The 20,608-nt window shown below is 31.7% G+C and overlaps 1 protein-coding gene across 1 annotated transcript in view; it reads left to right on the forward strand.

The window, feature by feature from the left end:
• Window positions 1–9,477, forward strand: part of LOC149797916 (glutamate receptor 2-like) — a 69,220-nt gene extending 59,743 nt beyond the window's left edge. Inside the window, exons 12-16 of the mRNA XM_089960816.1 lie at window positions 861–1,108; window positions 1,885–1,990; window positions 2,658–2,792; window positions 7,382–7,507; window positions 9,406–9,477. Of these exons, the coding sequence (XP_089816942.1) occupies window positions 861–1,108; window positions 1,885–1,990; window positions 2,658–2,792; window positions 7,382–7,507; window positions 9,406–9,477 (687 nt within the window). The remainder of the gene's footprint in view (window positions 1–860; window positions 1,109–1,884; window positions 1,991–2,657; window positions 2,793–7,381; window positions 7,508–9,405) is intronic.
• The last annotated feature ends 11,131 nt before the right edge of the window (window positions 9,478–20,608 follow it).

Raw genomic sequence — 20,608 nt, forward strand, 5'->3', positions numbered from 1 at the left:
ATATATATTCAGTGTTTAGTTAGTCTAAACCAGGATGATTGCTGCATACTTGTAATAGGTATTGTCATTGTTTAGCTAATACACACCATGATGATTGAGGCATACTTTTAATAGGTATTGTCAATGTTTAGCTAATTCACACCAGGATGATGGCTGCATACTTGTAATAGGTATTGTCATTGTTTAGCTAATACACACCCGGATGATTGCCGCATACTTTTAATAGGTATTGTCAATGTTTAGTTAGTCTACACCAGGATGATTGCTGCATACTTGTATTACATATTGTCAATGATTAGTTAGTCTACATTAGTACACCAGGATGATTCCTGCATACCTGTAATACATATTGTCAATGATTAGTTAGTCTACATTAGTACACCAGGATGATTGCTGCATACTTGTAATGCATATTGTCAATGATTAGTTAGTCTACATTAGTACACCATGATGATTGCTGCATACTTGTAATGCATATTGTCAATGATTAGTTAGTCTACATTAGTACACCAGGATGATTGCTGCATACTTGTAATACATATTGTCAATGATTAGTTAGTCAACATTAGTACACCAGGATGATTGATGCATACTTGTAATACATATTTTCAGTGTTTAGCATAACTCAGTATCACACCTAAATTCCGTAAACGTTAGTTTCGTTCTGCAAATAACGGAAATAACCCTGTCAATAGACGATAATTGTGATTGGATATGCATGTTCCTTTTAAACAAGAATAACATATTTTTGTCCTAAGCAGCCCAATTGAAAAAGTGTGTGTATGTGCGTGCGTGCGTTCTGGAATATGTAGATTTCCAGGTCAGATCTATCGTTCATGTGGTTTTCTTTTTCCTTCTAGGAATCGAAGGTTCCAACTTACCGGCAAATGTGGAACTTTATGTCTGCAGAAAACCCTAGTGTTTTTGTAAATAGTGTAGAAGACGGTGTGGAGCGAGTAAGAAGCTCCAAGGGAAAATATGCATTTCTGTTGGAGTCTTCCGCCAACGAATTCTACAACAACAGAGAACCATGTGATACTATGAAAGTTGGGCCCAACTTAAATTCAAAGGGGCTTGGTATTGCGACGACCCCGGACTCCCCAATAAAGTAAATTGTGCCGTGGTTGATCTCGTACGGAAATATATAACATACAACTGTGTTTACAATTAGTGTTTGTCATGCGGCATAAAACTCATGTTGAGAAAGACAGAAACCTATACGAATAAATAAATTAATTTCTGACTATGCAATGGCGTGCAAAAGAATTATTGTTCAAAAAATCTGACGTCATAAATTTAAACTGAAATCAATTTGTTTTTTATTAAAGATATGTAATTTATAAACATAGCATTCACAAAGCTCATTTCTAATTTAGCGAAACAGTTTTAATATCATCAAAATATGCCTTCTATTTATTTTATTTCTTTATTTAAATCAGAAACACATAAGCGACACGTGAACTTGTTGGAAAAGGTGACAGTTAAACTATAGTTATTATGGTTGCTTTATATTCTTTATAAACGTTTGAAAGTTTATTTTAAAATGATTACAACAGTATCTCTTTTTAAAAAAAAACAGTATCAGCATATTATGGTCAGCGCTAAAAAAAAATTCAAATCGGTTTTTTAAATACACCAGAATAACCTGGAAAATTAAATGTTTGAGAGTGCACAGCGAAGTATATTAAAACTGGACACTATTTGACAGTGTTATAGAGGTAGTTGGTATAAAGAGTTTTGATTTGTACTACAGCAACCTTTGTGGGGCCAAACTATGTGGTTAACCTACAGAAAGGGTTGGGTTACACTAAGGTTGGGTTACACTAAGGGGGGGGGGGTCGGTTTAAGACGGTTTATTCGTTATATTTCGTTTTTCATATGCAGAGCTCAGATGAACTTAGCAGTTCTGGAATTGACAGAGGATGGTACGCTGCATAAGTTAAAAACAAAATGGTGGAAAGACAAAGGGCAATGTGCAGGAAATCCTGGGGTGAGTGCATACAGTGACGTCCTTTAGGAGCATTAGATTTTGTATAGTCTTATAGCAATGAAAGATTCCTTCTGCCTATTTTGACATATATAGTATCTTGTTTTATGGGATAGTATTTACATATCCCAGACGAAATGAAGTCCTTCATCAGTATTAAATTATATTTTAATTGTAATTATCTTGTTGCTCGATGCCAATTTCTAAATTTTCAATAAGGCAAAATAGGTTATTGCAAATAAATAAATACTGAGCACTAATAAAATGTGCAAACTAATATTCATACGTTATGTATGTATGTATGTATGTATGTATGTATGTATGTATGTATGTATGTGTCTATGTATGTATGTATGTATGTATGTATGTATGTATGTATGCATGCATGCATGCATGCATGCTTGTATGTATGTATGTATGCGCATGTGCGCGTTGTGCATGCGTACGCGTGTGTTTGTGTATATGTATGTATGTTCTTTGATACATTGGAACATGATTATTGTTAATATTTGAAAATGCATGAAAGTAAATAAAATGAACACAATAAGAGGAAGTGACTTTCCTTTCTGAAAAATAAAGTGTATTAAATTTTAAAGTACTTTGTTTACAAAAAACATAAAATATTAACGCTTAATTATGGATTTGTTCTCTTCTTTGATTTCTCTTTCAGGATGCGTCATCCAAACGTGAACTGTCCCTCAGCAATGTTGCCGGCATATTCTATATACTAATAGCAGGATTGGTTCTTGCTGTCATTTTAGCATCATTTGAATTTATATGCGAGAAATCTAAAATGTATGAAAAGGTAAACTTTTTCATATGTTTGTACACCTAAAATGCATTTTACGTTTCAAACGACACGTATTTTAGTATTTCAGTATGTGACAGTACACATAAAATGCATTTTCCACTTCACACGACACGTATTTCAGCAGTAAAACTTTTGAGTGTACATCGTATTATTCGCATTTATGCACACATTTGAGTAGTTGGTCTTTGGACAATGAATTCTCTTATTTAAACACAACATCCTGTAAATGATCCAACGAAATGCTCATTTGATGTAGCTGCTATTTATTCCACTCTCTATGTACTAATCTGCTATTTATTCCATACTATCAGTACTATTTTTCAATTTACTCCATGCTATGTGTACTATTTTGCTATTTACTCCATGATATGTACTAGTTTGCTATTTGCACCATGATGTGTACTCTTTTGCTATTTACTCCATGCTGTGTACTATTTTACTATTTAATCCATGATATGTGTACTATTCAGAAACTATACCGTTACACAACTGGAAGACATAAACGTCAACAATTCTATACCATATCAGGCTCTTTACTAGCTGTGCTATATTTAAAAGATCTTAAGATAATAAATAGTTCAATGCGACAGTTGTGGACATATGAGACAAGAAATAGAAATTTAAAGAGAGGTGGTATAAGACCTTCCCAAACGGATCAATGGTGCAAAGTTTGCAATTTTTAGGTAATAGAGGTAATGGAAACAGTCTAGCTTCCAGCTGAAAAAAATGGTTTTCTCATTGACGATTGTAAAATGAAATGCGAATATAAAAAATAAATTAGATTTCATTCGTAATATGACCATCATAAATCTAAAGTCCGTATGAATTATGTCAAGCATAAGACAGGATAATTTGAAAATGAATACATAACTCAGAGAAGTTAAACAAAACGTAACGGCTAACAAACATGAGGTTGAAATGGTGACTAAACAGAAAAAACTGTCAAACATAGTGCATGATTAGAAGATTTGAGCAAGACATGCAGTTGTGCAAATTACATTAATTAAATAGATACTAGAGTCAAACAATTATTAATTACTACTCCTAGTCCAAGATATACAAATGTATTCAAAAACACAAAGTCTTTATATGCAAACATAGTGACATTTGCAGCGACCGAGTTCTTAAACTCATTAGTGATGAATCAGCAGAAATCATCTTTACAGAATAATCTTTGAAGGCACTAGAACAGTTTGTCTCATATACGACCCTTAGCCTCGAAGACGCAAAGATGATGGCAACCAATCTAACTGAGATAGCTTTTGATGGCAGTCACTAAATAATTCGCGTGTGGGTTACAATTCACTTCTCCAGGACATGAAGGAAAATGGTAGACTCCTTGTGACCTTCTATTCAAAAGACAAGAACGTAATGGAAAGTGCATGAGATGAACATAATATCGTACCATTAGAAATGAAATAATAAATGGGAAAAGTACTGATAAGACCGCAACATCTGTTTGGTTACAAAGCTACCAATAATTCCACAAATCGTCAAATACCCCTGAAATTGCAAGTTGTACTTCACACACGATGACGTCTTAACATTCCTTGACAAATTATAATTAGCATCACTCAGTATAAAATCACGGCAGTTAAAATATATGTGTTGTTTCTTGTCCTTGATAAACGAAAAACACTAGAAGAAATGAGGCGATATGTGTGTGGTTTCTCGATACCACTGGATGTAAACTACTTGACAAGAAAAGTCAACTGATGGTGCACCTAGTAGTTTCAACGTTCTAGACTGTATATATTCTGCCAGTATATTTCTTCATTCTTAATTTACATAAATATAAAATACTGTAGTACAGGTATAGACCAAATAAACCTTGTCGCCAAAGACAGTACAACGGTCTGCCGTGTTACATTATATAACCTGTGTTTGCATGATCAAATTATAGTCATATTCTGATAATTATTCTTTTGATTATATATACAATTTCTATTAATTAAATATAATACAGCACCATGACATCCTAGCCATGATTATATATACAATTTCTATTAATTAAATATAATACAGCACCATGACATCCTAGCCATGATTATATATACAATTTCTATTAATTAAATATAATACAGCACCATGACATCCTAGCCATGATTATACATACAATTTCTATGCATCTAAAATCTTTAAACTCTTCTCTAGTATTGATTCGTTTTATTCCCTGACAAACTTTCTTTTCTTCTTTGTCTGTCCTAAAAGAGTAGAGTTCATGTCTGTAAGTTTTGATAATTTGACATTTTCATTTTACTTAATAGCCATTACAAAAATGGCATCTGTAACTGTCCTTCTTGTAAATGAAACGTCTGTCTGGTAAACAAATAACATTTGTCTGCACATATTTTGGCTTTAGCACGTTTTCAGAGGTTTTCCATCTGTTTCCTAAACGGCAACATTAATCATCCATTTGTAAAAAGAAAAAGAAAAAAAAAGAAGCTCTCATCAAGTCCATTTATAACCTTCATTCCCTCTGACAAATTCGTATTCTTCTTGCAAAATAGGACTGTCTTTGAATGATGACTATTTACAACTTCAATGTGGTAAGCTCGTTTTATCAAGTTTTCTCTACGCTGACAAAATACTCGCAGAGATAGATAACCTTGTTTTTCATGTTAAAGTCTATCATGGTTTGTCTGAATTTTGCATCACTTGAAATTGGTTGGCATCTGTTCCAGCGTTTGCCCCATAAATCTTTAGCTATCTAGGAATCGAAGTCTCCTTTTGAGTTTTGAACTTCTCTACCAACGTTACAAAATTTGTCGACTTTGAGATCCTTTGACAATTAAATATACATTTCATGGTTGGTTGGATTGAATTTTTTTATTCACGTTTCTTGTTGACGTGGGTCATTTTTCGCCAATATTCGGATCAATTTGTGAACATCACAGCCTGATCCAGGCTCTGTAAGCTAGGGTATACATTCTGGATATCTTTAAGTTTATCCTGCAGTCCTGATGAACTGGACTGCACAAACATGTTAGTGATAGTGATCACAATGTTTTATGTCGTCTGCTTGCTTTTGATAAATGTGACACGTGTTTGTCATTGATGTGCTTTCTATAAAGTCCTCTAAATACCATGTCATAATCATTTGTTGTTCTCAGTACCTCATATACCAACTGTGTATTCTTTTGGAGATGATCATATTCATTTTCAATTAAGTCTTTAACTCTGTAGATTATAGAAACCTGCTTTCCTTGTTCCTTTCATACAGAAACTGGACCCTGAGAGTATGTGTTTTGCTGTCATAAGTGTCCATCAAGTATTTGCTTATTTGCAGTGCTTTATGAGCTGCATGATGCGTTCAAAAATATCGTATAGAACGTTTTAGCTGGCATTGACAATGCATAATCCTCACTTATAAACCTTCTTTAATCATTATGTTAATTGAATTTCCTTCAGTTCTATTACAGTTCTATTGATGTTCACACTCTTTAGCTGTGGTATTAGGACAAAATTGTTGAGTAAACGTATTAAGATTGACATTTTCTCTAAATTGAATTAAAATACATTTTTCTTGTATCGAAAAGTCAGCAAATTTTAGACTCGGTTGTAAGTTGCCGACTAGGCAAATTCCTGAATTGCCTTTGGATGAGTAAGCTAGAAAATTCACACGTTTCTTGAAACGAATAAGCCGATGCAGCAGAATTGTCTGTCTCATCACTTACACAAACGCAAACAGAGCCAGTAGGGAAGAGACGGGAGCCTCGTTCTGATTCGAACTGAATGAACACAAGCATCTTGACGAATGTCCATATTTGGCAGTGATTTTTTTTGTTGTTGTTGTTGGTATAGGGTTTAACGCCATTTTTCAGCACAAGATAGGCTATACATGGCGGCCAGTTTTAATGGTGGAGGAAGAACTCGGGAAAACCCCGGAAAGAACCACTGACCCACGAGACGCTACCGGCAAGCTTTCTCACATATCCACATTGGTCGAGCCCGAGACTCGAACCGCCGCAAACAGAGGTGAGATGGCAGTGATCCGTGACGGAGAGCGCTTTAGACCACTCGGCCACTCGGGGCCCCTATTTGGCAGTGAGTATATGTTCAAAATTGCGTATAAATTGAGAACAAGTTTGCGCAAAATCAGTTCATTCATCGAGGATCAGAAGACTCTGTCTTTCCTTACAGTGATTCTGTACCTCTGACTCACCAAGATGTAGCCGTATCTACACGGTTAGAAGTGACACATTTGATTAAGCTATGAGAAAAAATCTTTCAAAACAGTGGTATAAAAAATGATGCAGGCAGTTCTTGCATTGTACTTAGTTATCTTCCTTGATAACAGTCACAACAATTAATTTATTGCGCAACAGTGATACAATAATCTTCTAGACAAATCTAGAAAATAGCCAGGTTTTTGTGTTATAATGGATGACTACGGTAAGCCGTCTTTATCTATTACACTGGAGGAATGTTCTCTCTTTTTCTCCCTCTCTCTCGAACACATATCCATATATACACTTCAAAGACAATCCTTTTCAATCTTCCCTTTATGTAGTTGGCAATAAACGGACACCAGAAATATTTTCATTACTTATAATATGAAAATCATTGCTTCTGTATTATAGGTGTCTTATATGACAGCTACAGAAACTGTGACCACTTTAGTTATGACGCCGACAACAGAGAAAGAAAACGGGGGACCGGAGGGGATGCCCCACAGTTATAATACAACAGAAAACCAGCAAGCGATGGTATGTTTTTAAATATATCAGCCATGTATCAGTATAGCTAATGTACCCATACAATTACTTAGTCCGCTAGCTAGCTAGCTAGCTATTTAGTTATAGTATTATGTGTCTTTAAAGTGACCTATCTCAAGAAGGGAATGAGGTGTAAGGAACACGTTTAATCTGTCTTTTACGTGTGTTAAAGAAAAGTGAACTTTTCAGTAAACAAGAAGAGAAAGATGGGCATTCTATAAAAATAAACCATCACTACCCAGTAGAACAAATTGTGGGTCCTTCCATGCTGTCTTTGCTGCTTATAAATTACTGATTTTGCGGAAACTTGTCATAATTTAAATACGATTACAATATTATTCATTAACGAACACTGTATGCTTTGTTTTAAGCGTTCCACTGTATATTTATTTAACTAGATGCTTTCTCGAAAAAGTTTGTTTTCCCAAAAGGTTTTTGTTAATGTCCTTTCTTGGCCTTCCTGTAAAGACATTACTACATCAAATAAGTTCCGTACATATTTCCGTCGTTTTTCTACACTTACCATGATTATGATTCAGCATATAATAAAACGATGTCAGATTGTTGCGTTTTAATGAAATGGCTAGAACCTTTAGTACATGTGAGTTCTCCATAATTGACTGACACCGGTTTTGCTTTGGCATCCTACTCGAGTGCCAAGATATTGAGCTCAATAAACATGTTATTTTCTGTTAGACCTTAATACTGTTTTCTATATAACTAGTGTTCTTCACTGCCTAGCGAATCTCCAGGAAAAATCGGATAAAACTAATTCTTGGTTAATTTCCTATGGATTTAAATGGCATGCGAGTTAGAAATAACAAATATGGACCTATTCAATGAATTTGCTTTCTATTTATCTGTGTTGGTTGCATTATTTTATATTTGGCTTCAGAGTGGTTTGCTACAGAGTTTAATTTATTTTACAAGAAAGTGGCCAAATTAAAGGGTCATATCATGCCATAGCTTACTTGCGTGTGGTCAAAACACAAAGGCTCAGTTACCATACCGATCAAAGAATCAAGCTTCTTTAATATTTTTGAGACAGTTTTGATACAGTTTTACAAATCACTCATAGTTTCATAAATAAATACCAATTGTATTGTATTTTTATAAAAGTTTTAATTTTTTTAATTAATATTCAAATTATAAAAATGATAAATCAATCACAATTTCATTTTAATTTCAATGCCTATTACAGACGATAGCACAAATAAAACTTGACATGCTGACGAATCCCAGGAAAAGGATTACCATACCCTCTGTCACTATCCCGACCTTCGCAACTATGAGGTCAATCCTACCGATTATACGTCAAAATTATGTCGATACCAGTCATTCGGACCACTTCATCGATTTTGCGAAGCATTGATTGGCCGAGAAGTTTTGAATGATCAAACTATTTTCATTCGAAACCATTCGGTCAAACCAATAATGGAAATAGCTGAGGTGATCCGAATAGAATGTTTCTTTTTGTTCTGTTGATGACATTTCTGGCGAACAAAATGAAAAAGTTCTTTTAAAAATGACACTAAAGCACATAATTTAGAGATGTAATTATGTTTTATAGAAATAGCTGCGGTAGTTCCGAATATGTCATCTCCGCCAATATTACATGATCACAATGGAATGTACAAATAAAATATATTGTTATTATATTGTATTTTACATCACAAAGCCCTAATCCTACAACCAGAGCTAGCGTCTCATTTTTTTCAACAGTATGTGGCTGCTTAAATTCACTTTAATTGTTATTACTCATTGTTAAACCTTCACGATTTTGTTTAGGACGCTGGCAGTACAAATCCTTGGGGAAGCTGCCAGATTAAACGCTTTGCTCTCCTAAATTTGCCACAATCACGTTGTGTATGCCATCCTTTCTTTTTCAGTTTTCCTACAATCCACAACCTGCCATTGGATTTGAGCATTATATGAGAGAAATGGACCACACAGAATTATGAAATATATGCCCGAATTAGCAAGCATATTTCGATGACGAGTGAATATATTGTTTTAATGTATGGGTTTTCTTAGTCAAAAGTAACCTTTATTTTACGACAATTGTTACAAATGGCGACATTTTTAGGATATAAAATGGCGACATTTTTAGGATATACCTTCCTTGCTTGGTGTCGGGTAGTCGGTCAAACAATAGCGATTGCTCTACGATAAACACCATAGGTATTATTCACTCTTCATAATCATACCCTGTTCACAGTTCTGAGCTTATATTAATGGCGGTTCAATGGAATATTCACATTTGAGTGGCTTTTATTTACCTGTCAAATGCTTACACATATTATGAGTACTTGGATGATGGAGATCTGAATACATTTTTAAAGTTGCGTTACCTTCCTGAACCAAGTTGCAGCTTATATAGCAAATGTGTTCACTGTAGCTCGCTATTGTTTGAATTAAAAGTCTTTCCACATTATTAACTTCTGTATTTTATTTTGTTTTTGAAAACTTAATGTAACGCACGAAGATAGTATCAGTCATTATGCGGATTAAGATCAGTTTTTGTATATATAAAGAATAAGTTTTTCCGTTTTTGTAAGTGAAGGATTTGGTCAAATAAACAATTTTAGGTATAAAAGATTTTCCACGCTACAATAATATATATGTTTGGCCATGTGTTGGTGCAAACTTTGCTTTGTCATATCTAAGGTGAATAATGGATTGGCTGTCTTCTTTAATTGATTTCCCAACCGACATTCCCATGTAGCTAAATGTGCAACGATACCCATCTATTCATCTTGTTTCAACTGTGACACATATGCCTAAAATGTACGTAATAGAATTCACCGCAACTCATCCAATAGCTAAACATTATGAATTATTTGTCATCAGAAAACGTGTTCAGTCTTTATCTGAATTTATATATATATATATATATATATATATATATATATATATATATATATATATATATATATATATATATATATATATATGGGGTGGGGGTGGGGGTGGGTGTTATATAGAAATAAGGTTTTCACTTTGCATTACGCATTATCAACGTGCTTGTAAATGTCTAACATTAACAACATATGTAAATTACGTAGGAAAGTGCATATTCCTTAATATCATAAGAAGAAATAATATTTCAGGTCTAATTAGGATGGAAAATTCATTCGAACAATTAAAAAGTTGTTATATACAGTTTAGAAAAAGCACGACGTTCTGTATTCAAGAACAATGTACATATCGCGTTATTACAAATACACGTATGTATGTATATATGAATGCATGTCTGTCTGTCTGTCTGTCTGTATGTATGTATGTATGCATGTATGTATGTATGAATGTATGTATGTATGTATGTATGTATGTATGTATGTATGTATGTATGTATGTATGTATCTAAGTATGTATGTATGTATGTATGTATGTATGTATGTATGTATGTATGTATGTATGTATGTATGTATTATGAATGCATGTCTGTCTGTCTGTATGTATGTATGTATGCATGTATGTATGTCTGTATGAATGTATGTATGTATGAATGTATGTATGTATGTATGTTTGTTTGTTTGTATGTATGTATGCATTTATGTATGCATGCATGTATGCATGTATGTATACACGTATGCATGTATGTATGTATGTATGTACGTACGTACGTATGTACGTGTGTATATGTTTAAATGCATGCTGTTTGTCTGTCTGTCTGTCTGTCTGTATGTATGTATGTATGTATGTATGCACGATTGCATGTCTGTATATACGTACGTACCTGTGTGTGTAAGTATGTTTATATCCATTCCTGTATATGTGTCTGTTTGTTTGTCTGTATGTATATCTGTATGTATGTGTATGTATGTATGTATGTATGTAATGTATGCATGCATGCATGTATGTATGCATGTCTGTCTGTATGTATACAGACAACCTCTTCCTGTGCATATCAACATTGTTTTCTTTTTCCTATTTTCATCAGTTAGGTAATACAATTAAACATAATTTGTACTCATTGATATATATATACCGATCGATTGATCGATTGGTTGACTGGTTGATTTATTTATCGATTTGTTGATTTTGTGGTTAGTTGATTGATTGATTGATTGATTAGTTGATTGATTCATTGATTGATTCATTGATTGATTGATTGATTTTGTGACTGATTTGGGGATTGACTTTACAGTGATTTAATTGGTTGATTGGTTGGTTAGTGAAATTAACATCTAATATAATTGAATTTGTGATTGATTTAGTGATTTAGTCGGTTGATTGATTTAATTGGTTGACTGGTTGGTTGATTTGTTGATTGATTGATCGATATTACATTATGAGTGGTGAAAATGATATCTAATATAATCCAGGCAATCTTGAGCACCTATTTATGACCCTAGTTTAACTCACTACGCACACTTTGAAAACATTAACGCATAACTCCCTTTCTTGTCACATTTAGTTTTAGTATCACAGCGATAGCTGTATAAAACAAGTGCTTTTAACATGTCAACATTGGACTCCGATATGTCACGGAATTGTTTATGAATACAGTATTTATATAGTTCATGAATACAGTATTTATATAGTTTATGAATACAGTATCTATATAGTTTATGGATACAGTATTTATAGAGTTTATGGATACAGTGTTTATATAGTTTATAAATACAGTATTTATAAAATAAATAAATAAATACAGTATTTATATAGTTTATAAATACAGTATTTATATAGTTTATGAAAACAGTATTTATATAGTTTATGAATGCAGTATTTATATAGTTTATGGATACAGTATGTATATAGTTTATGGATACGGTATTTTTATTATAATCTTAATTTTTTCTCCGTTAACTTTACATTATCAGAATCGTTCAATATTTTAGGATATTGCACACCTTCATATTGCACCCACGCGCAGGACACGTGTGCCCAATAGTGTATTAGGAACTACTTTGTAAACAAATCATGTACATTTGCATAGTAGGCGTAATACGTTTTGGTTGATTCAATTTGTTTCTTAATGAACTAAAGCAGATGTTTCGTGGACTGGAACATAACAACTGCTTTGCTACATTCCACGTTCGCTTTTTGATACATTCTTTCAGATTTTGCGATAGACACCAGATTTCATAAAATTGCTTGGTACCTACAAATAACATGCAAGCTATACAGGCATAAACTGTCTCCTTTAGTTGGTAATAAGAATGGCAAAAAAATATACTTAGTTTTACATCCAGAATTTCCTCAAAATGTACTTTCTTACTTCTGCAAATCCGAATTACATGAGCCATGTCATGAGTTCTCAAGCTTGATTACACATTTCGAAATTGTACTGTAATTTCGAATATATTCCAAGGGCAATTACATCTTCCTTACTGCACTCAAAATGAAATAATCATTAAATTCAATATCGTCTTTTTGATAATTGCAATTGAAACACTTCATATTTTTCCCACATTATGATTTCAAAATAGTCAATGAAAGAACAAACACACTTGCAGATGTAAACACGCTTCTCCCATGCTGCTTCAATCCAATGTATTTCATGTACAATTTGCACAGATGAATCCAGTCCAAAATCACGAACTTTTGTAGAATCGAAACAAATTACCAAAATCTATTCATTCCAGAACAAATGGAAAAGTTGTTGAAGCGCTCATTCATTCACAATATGACTGCAAATTTCAGCTTTAACTAGACACGCCATTTTCTTTCGAAAGTTATTCCGAGCGCGCGACTAAGTTCAAATTTATCTGGGTGGAGTTATGTGCGCATTAATAATGTTGTTAAGTAGTGATGAATCTGCACTTGTGCATTTAGTTTGGAATACGGCATACATTCATTTACGTTGCTTCTTGCAGTGTATTTTTTTTATATAATTAGGTAGAATAAGAAAGTGAGCATATAATAAACAGGTTACTGCATTTGTATGGGAAAATATGAACTCGTTTTGTCGGATGGATATACTGCACTCCCATGGTCGTGCAGTATTTCCATCCAAAAAACTCGTTCATATTTTCCCATACAAATGCAATAACCTATAACTATAGTTTATGAATACAGTATTTATATAGCTTATAAATATAGTATTTATATAGTTTATGGATACAGTATTTATATAGTTTATGAATACAGTATTTATATAGTTTATAAATTCAGTATTTATATAGTTTATGGATACAGTATTTATATAGTTTATGAATACAGTATTTATATAGTTTATAAATTCAGTATTTATATAGTTTATGGATACAGAATTTATATTGTTTATGAATACAGTATTTATATAGTTTATGGATACAGTATTTATATAGTTTATGAATACAGTATTTATATAGTTCATGAATACAGTAATTAATATAGTTTATGAATACAGTATTTATATAGTTTATAAATATAGTATTTATATAATTTATGGATACAGTATTTATATAGTTCATGAAAACAGTATTTATATACTTCACGAATACAGTATTTATATAGTTTATGAATACAGTATTTATATAGTTTATGAATACAGTATTTATACAGTTTATGAATACAGTATTTATATAGTTTATAAATACAGTATTTATATAGTTTATGAATACAGTATTTATATAGTTTATGGATACAGTATTTATATAGTTTATAAATACAGTATTTATATAGTTTATGAATACAGTATTTATATAGCTTATGAATACAGTATTTATATACTTCACGAATACAGTATTTATATAGTTTATAAATACAGTATTTATATAGTTAATGAATACGGTATTTATATAGTTTATGAATACAGTATTTATATAGTTTATAAATTCAGTATTTATATAGTTTATGAATACAGTATTTATATAGTTTATGAATACAGTATTTATATAGTTAATGAATACGGTATTTATATAGTTAATGAATACAGTATTTATATAGTTTATGAATACAGTATTTATATACTTCACGAATGCAGTATTTATATAGTTTATGAATACAGTATTTATATAGTTTATGAATACAGTATTTATATAGTTAATGAATACGGTATTTATATAGTTTATGAATACAGTATTTATATAGTTTATGAATACAGTATTTATATAGTTTATGAATACAGTATTTATATAGTTAATGAATACGGTATTTATATAGTTTATGGATACAGTATTTATATAGTTTATGAATACAGTATTTATATAGTTTATGAATACAGTATTTATATAGTTTATGAATACGGTATTTATATAGTTTATGAATACAGTATTTATATACTTCACGAATACAGTATTTATATAGTTTATGAATACAGTATTTATATAGTTTATGAATACAGTATTTATATAGTTTATGAATACGGTATTTATATAGTTTATGAATACAGTATTTATATACTTCACGAATACAGTATTTATATAGTTTATGAATACAGTATTTATATAGTTTATGAATACAGTATTTATATAGTTAATGAATACGGTATTTATATAGTTTATGAATACAGTATTTATATAGTTTATGAATACAGTATTTATATAGTTTATGAATACAGTATTTATATAGTTAATGAATACGGTATTTATATAGTTTATGGATACAGTATTTATATAGTTTATGAATACAGTATTTATATAGTTTATGAATACAGTATTTATATACTTCACGAATACAGTATTTATATAGTTTATGGATACAGTATTTATATAGTTTATGGATACAGTATTTATATAGTTTATGAATACAGTATTTATATAGTTTATGAATACAGTATTTATATACTTCACGAATACAGTATTTATATAGTTTATGGATACAGTATTTATATAGTTTATGGATACAGTATTTATATAGTTTATGAATACAGTATTTATATAGTTTATAAATTCAGTATTTATATAGTTTATGAATACAGTATTTATATGGTTTATGAATACAGTAATTAATATAGTTTATGAATACAGTATTTATATAGTTTATGAATACAGTATTTATATAGTTAATGAATACGGTATTTGTATAGTTTATGAATACGGTATTTATATAGTTTATGAATACAGTATTTATATACTTCACGAATACAGTATTTATATAGTTAATGAATACGGTATTTATATAGTTCATGAATACATTATTTCTACGCTACACGACCAAGAACAACAACAAATTCAATTAAGTTTGAAAATGAACTAGTGTGATATATTTTTCATCCCTTTATCATTTAAGCAATCTAGATGTGCTTGATGTTACGATGTAATTATAATTGTTATTTATTTTCCACCGCACATGATTTCAGTTTTGTATTAAAGGTTTGAGGTGCGACCATAGTTACATCATATTATATTTGAAAACAATAGTTTTCATTACGTTATGTTTTGATTTAGAAGTCTACATAATCTACAGTATGACATGTTTTGATATGCACCTGTTAGTGTTATTTTCACCCGACATAACGTTTGTGAATGAAAATCTTGTTTTAATGACCAGATGGAATAAAATTACATTTATAGAAACTGTTTTTTTTTTAATAATTATTTTATTTTCACTACTGTCTTTATATTGTCTATTTTATTATTTACTCTTATGGATCACAATTTCTTTTATATTAAGAATTTATATTATAAAATAAAATAGATTTGTGTCAAAGAAATTGAGAATATTATACAGATAAAGAGTATTTGGCTTGGGAGAGTTTTCCATAAGCAGAAAAACGAAAGAAAATTCAAAACGAACATTTGCTAAATATCTAGTAAGTACTGGACTGAATTATTTTCTCTGTAAACTAAACGCTTTCCGTACTTCCTTAAATATTTCATGACTATAATTTACCTTGTTACACATGAAAAGGATGTAATAGTATGTCTGATGATTGACAGCCACTCACTTTTAGCTACAAATAATTCAGCCCTACCAACCGTCATCCACTGGGGAGACTTTATTCAGAGGATCATACCTCTGAACATATCCAAGAAATTCAATACAAAAAGAAAATAATAAAATAAAATAGAGACAAACATATAATTATGTTGTTATAAAGGATATACAATCTATCAATTAAAAAATATATACAATTTTATATAGTGCATTGGTATTAAGACCATTAGGATACAAAGTATCTAACTTATGGATCCAATAAGTTTGTTTTATGAGTTTATTCGTGTCACTATGCACAATATCTATCGGCATGAAAGAAAAATCGAGTAGAGAGTTATTAATGGTGTTAAAGAGAAAAACTGAGAATCTCTATAATTTTTATATGAAAGCGATGATTATTCATTCCTTTAGAAACTTGAAAAAGTGTTTGTCCAACATATTGCATGCTACATAGTTTACAGGTTATCAAATAAATCACATCAGTTGATGAGCAGTTAGTGTTATAACGTAGAGAAAACACCTATTTTCTCTTATGTTTGTACATTGAGAGAATTGGTGTTTGTAACATTTAGATGACGAAAATTCTCTTCTTTTATTTTCTGTCTGTTTAGTTCTAATTAGAAAACCTTGCAAATTCTTGGGTCTTCTAAAAGCAAGAATTGCTTTATTGTTTTGTAAAGTGATTTTACGCTGGTTTTATTTTATAAAATTAGGAGACTATATATATAGTCTCCTGAATTTATAAAATAAAACCAGTGTAAAATCACTTTACAAAATTAAACCAATTCTTGCTTATAGACACACACACACACACACACACACACACACACACACACACACATAGAGGATCTCAACTGGGTCACGATTTAATATTGAATTTATGAAACGAGTTGAATAATGTGCAACATTTGCCAGTTTTGGAGAGCAAAAGCTGGACATTAACCAACGTGTTTCATATATCTGATATTAAATTATTACCCATTTGAGATTATTTTTTATCACACAGTTTTTATTTCAGTGGAAATTATTTAGATAGAAAGAAGAACGAATAATTTCGTTCATTCTGACAGACGGTGCACCTTTCATTTGTTGTACATAAACTGAAGTCCCCAAAAAAGTTAAACTAGTAAAAGTAGATTGTACTTTTTTACAAACTATAAATCAAAGAAAATGCTTCCATCCGAATAAACAGAAGATTTTATTACGACAAAATCATTTTTCAAAACAGAATGATCAATGCGATGTGATGCCACATTGTTTGATATGGTAAACTGTAGGCCAAGAGCACATATGTACCCTAGAATGTCCCTTTCAGAACAAAACATTACATTGTGGCGATCTTTATGTGGAAATTAAATTACTGGATGCAGAAATTCCCACATTTATTGCAATGCATTTGTGACCGGATATTTGCAGAATTTTTGGCGTTTGTGGTTTTTTTAATCCCAGTACAGAAAAAAGAATTTATTGACATTCTTACTTCTTACAACTTCTGCTATTATAACAAGTTCAAATTTAGTTGCAAAATAAATATAAATGTAACTGTGACAGTTGCAAAAGGCTCCTGACGTTGTTTCTATATCTTATAAACAGAAAGGATAGGTTGGTTATTCCTGGCTGAGAGTCTGGCTGAAGGCATGTGCCAAGGATCAATACTAGCTCCCCCTTTTAAAATCGTTATAAATTACTGTTTAGCTGATATTCAGTCAAATATATATATTTTTCTGATGAACTAGTCTGTATATAAATAATGCTGACCATGCAACACCCGCCCATATATTGAATTATATTTTTAGTATCAACGAATGGTAGCAAAAGTGTATGAATACCTTGACCTGAACAAAAAATTATATAAACCCTTTTTCATTCTAAAGTGTACCTAATATAATATTAATCATTCATTGCCATAAATGGCTTACATTTTGTGAAGACAGCTATTGGCATATAAATGGAGTATAAATTATTAAATAATCCACACAGCCTCGTACTCCTTACAACTACTTTGAAAAGTTAAAGTTCTATCGATCGTTGAACATTACATACTTGTTACTTTTCTTTCACTCAACCTATTTGTGAATACGATGATGTAATATGGAATAATTGGACACTGTTTTGATTATAACGAAGTTGAAAACAATAACACAAAAGCCCCGATAATTGAGCCAGGATCAGATAGGCTAGTTAACATTGATTAGCAGTGAATTGTGACATGATCAGCTAGGTTAGTTAACACTGAATAATCAAAGTGAATTGTGACATGATCAGCTAGGTTAGTTAACACTGAATAATCACAGTGAATTGTGACATGATCAGCTAGGCTAGTTAATATTGATTAGCAGTGAATTGTGACATGATCAGCTAGGCTAGTTAATATTGATTAGCAGTGAATTGTGACATGATTAGCTAGGTTAGTTAACACTGAATAATCACAGTGAAATGTGACATGATCAGCTAGGCTAGTTAATATTGATTAGCAGCGAATTGTTACAGGATCAGCTAGGATATATACTACTGAACAACAGTGAATTGTACCAGGATAAACTACGTAGGTAAACATTGAACTATGACAGGATAAACTACGTAGGTAAACATTGAACTATGACAGGATAAACTACGTAGGTAAACATTGAACTATGACAGGATAAACTACGTAGGTAAACATTGAACTATGACAGGATAAACTACGTAGGTAAACATTGAACTATGACAGGATCGGTTATGTTAGCTATCATATAATAACAATGAATCCGGTTGAGACAAACTTGAAAAGAAACGTAGAAAAATCGCAAACCAACATATTTAATTTCAATGTTTTAAGAAAGATGTCATCAATACTAACAAATTTAAAGCCAACTCAGCGAGGCTGCTATTCTGGATATTTTTCTAGCAATAATGCATATGTAATATATAGGATGTGTAGAACACAACTATGCAGGTGATATTATTTACCTACTATTTAACGCAATGTCTTCAATACTTTTATAAGAACGATGCCTGTGAAAACAGCCAGGATTGGACATGTGTTTGATTTCCTCGTCGGTCTGATAAGAAGAAGCAAAAACACGATATATGTTACGGTTCAAACGCCGTTTGTGGAAGCATTTTATTTCTAGCAGCTGCCTCCCAGCTTGCAACTCTATTATACCGAATCCCGCCCAACCTCCACCCCTAGGAAGCCAAGGGTGACCGAGCGGTCTAAAGCACTCGTCTTTACCGGTCGTTGCCATCTCGCCTCTGTTCTCGTGGGTTTGAGTCTCTGGCTCGGCCAATGTGGACATGTGAGACAGCTTGCAATAGCTTTCCGTGAGTTGGTGGTTATTTTCGAGTTCTTTCCCTAGTTCTTCCTCCATCAATCATACTAACCACCATGTATAGCCTATCGCGTACTGAAAAAATTACGTTAAACCCACAACAACACAATAACCTCCACTATCACCGTTTTGTGCACTGCGGCCAACATCGTGCGCCGTATTATCTTCTGTTCATTCTTCATTTATAAGTTGTTATAAAATGACTACTACATTGGACATATTTACCACAACAGACAAATAACAAATTTCTATTAACTATACTTCAGAAAAGTTGAAGAATAAATATTATGCGATAGATTAGCCGGGGAAACTACCTCTGAATACCAATATCAATTAATCAGATTACCTCCCCTTATCAAGTACAAACAAAATTGAATACCACCATAATATTTATTGATGTTATGGCATCTATTAACTTTTTCATTAAATAGCCATGGAGGGTTACTGTGCTACAGAATGCTTAGTTAAACTTATTTAAGACATACGTGAAAAATGTCGGATATGAAAAAATATACATTTCATTTTCTTTAAATCACATATACACATTCAGTTTCAGCAAATGGTTAAATACCTTTGTTATTGATGTTAGAGACTGGAAAAACACTGTGCTTTCCTTACTTTTGGTGGGGTACTAATTTTCATGGGTTTAGTTGTTTTCCCCAAACCTCGAATTTAAAGACCCAGCAAAAAATTAGCCACTATTATTATCTTCTTGTGATCAACAAAGCTATTCGATAAATTATCGTCCTTTTTGTAATCTTAGCTTTTTCTAGTATGTGTCCTATTTTAATCCTTTAAAACAAAGAGTTATAAAGCATTTTGAAAGGTTTCAGTGCACACATATTTATGCCATATCCAGTATATATAAGGTTCCACTCCACTGCCTCCAACCGATATGTGTGACATGAGCAAGGACGAAGAGACGCGTGAAATAACATAAATTATTCAAACACCAGTATTACTGAAAGTG

The sequence above is a fragment of the Sinohyriopsis cumingii genome, chromosome 6 (assembly GCF_028554795.1).
Source record: "Sinohyriopsis cumingii isolate HCF-2022 chromosome 6, ASM2855479v2, whole genome shotgun sequence".
Classification (NCBI taxonomy): domain Eukaryota; kingdom Metazoa; phylum Mollusca; class Bivalvia; order Unionida; family Unionidae; genus Sinohyriopsis; species Sinohyriopsis cumingii.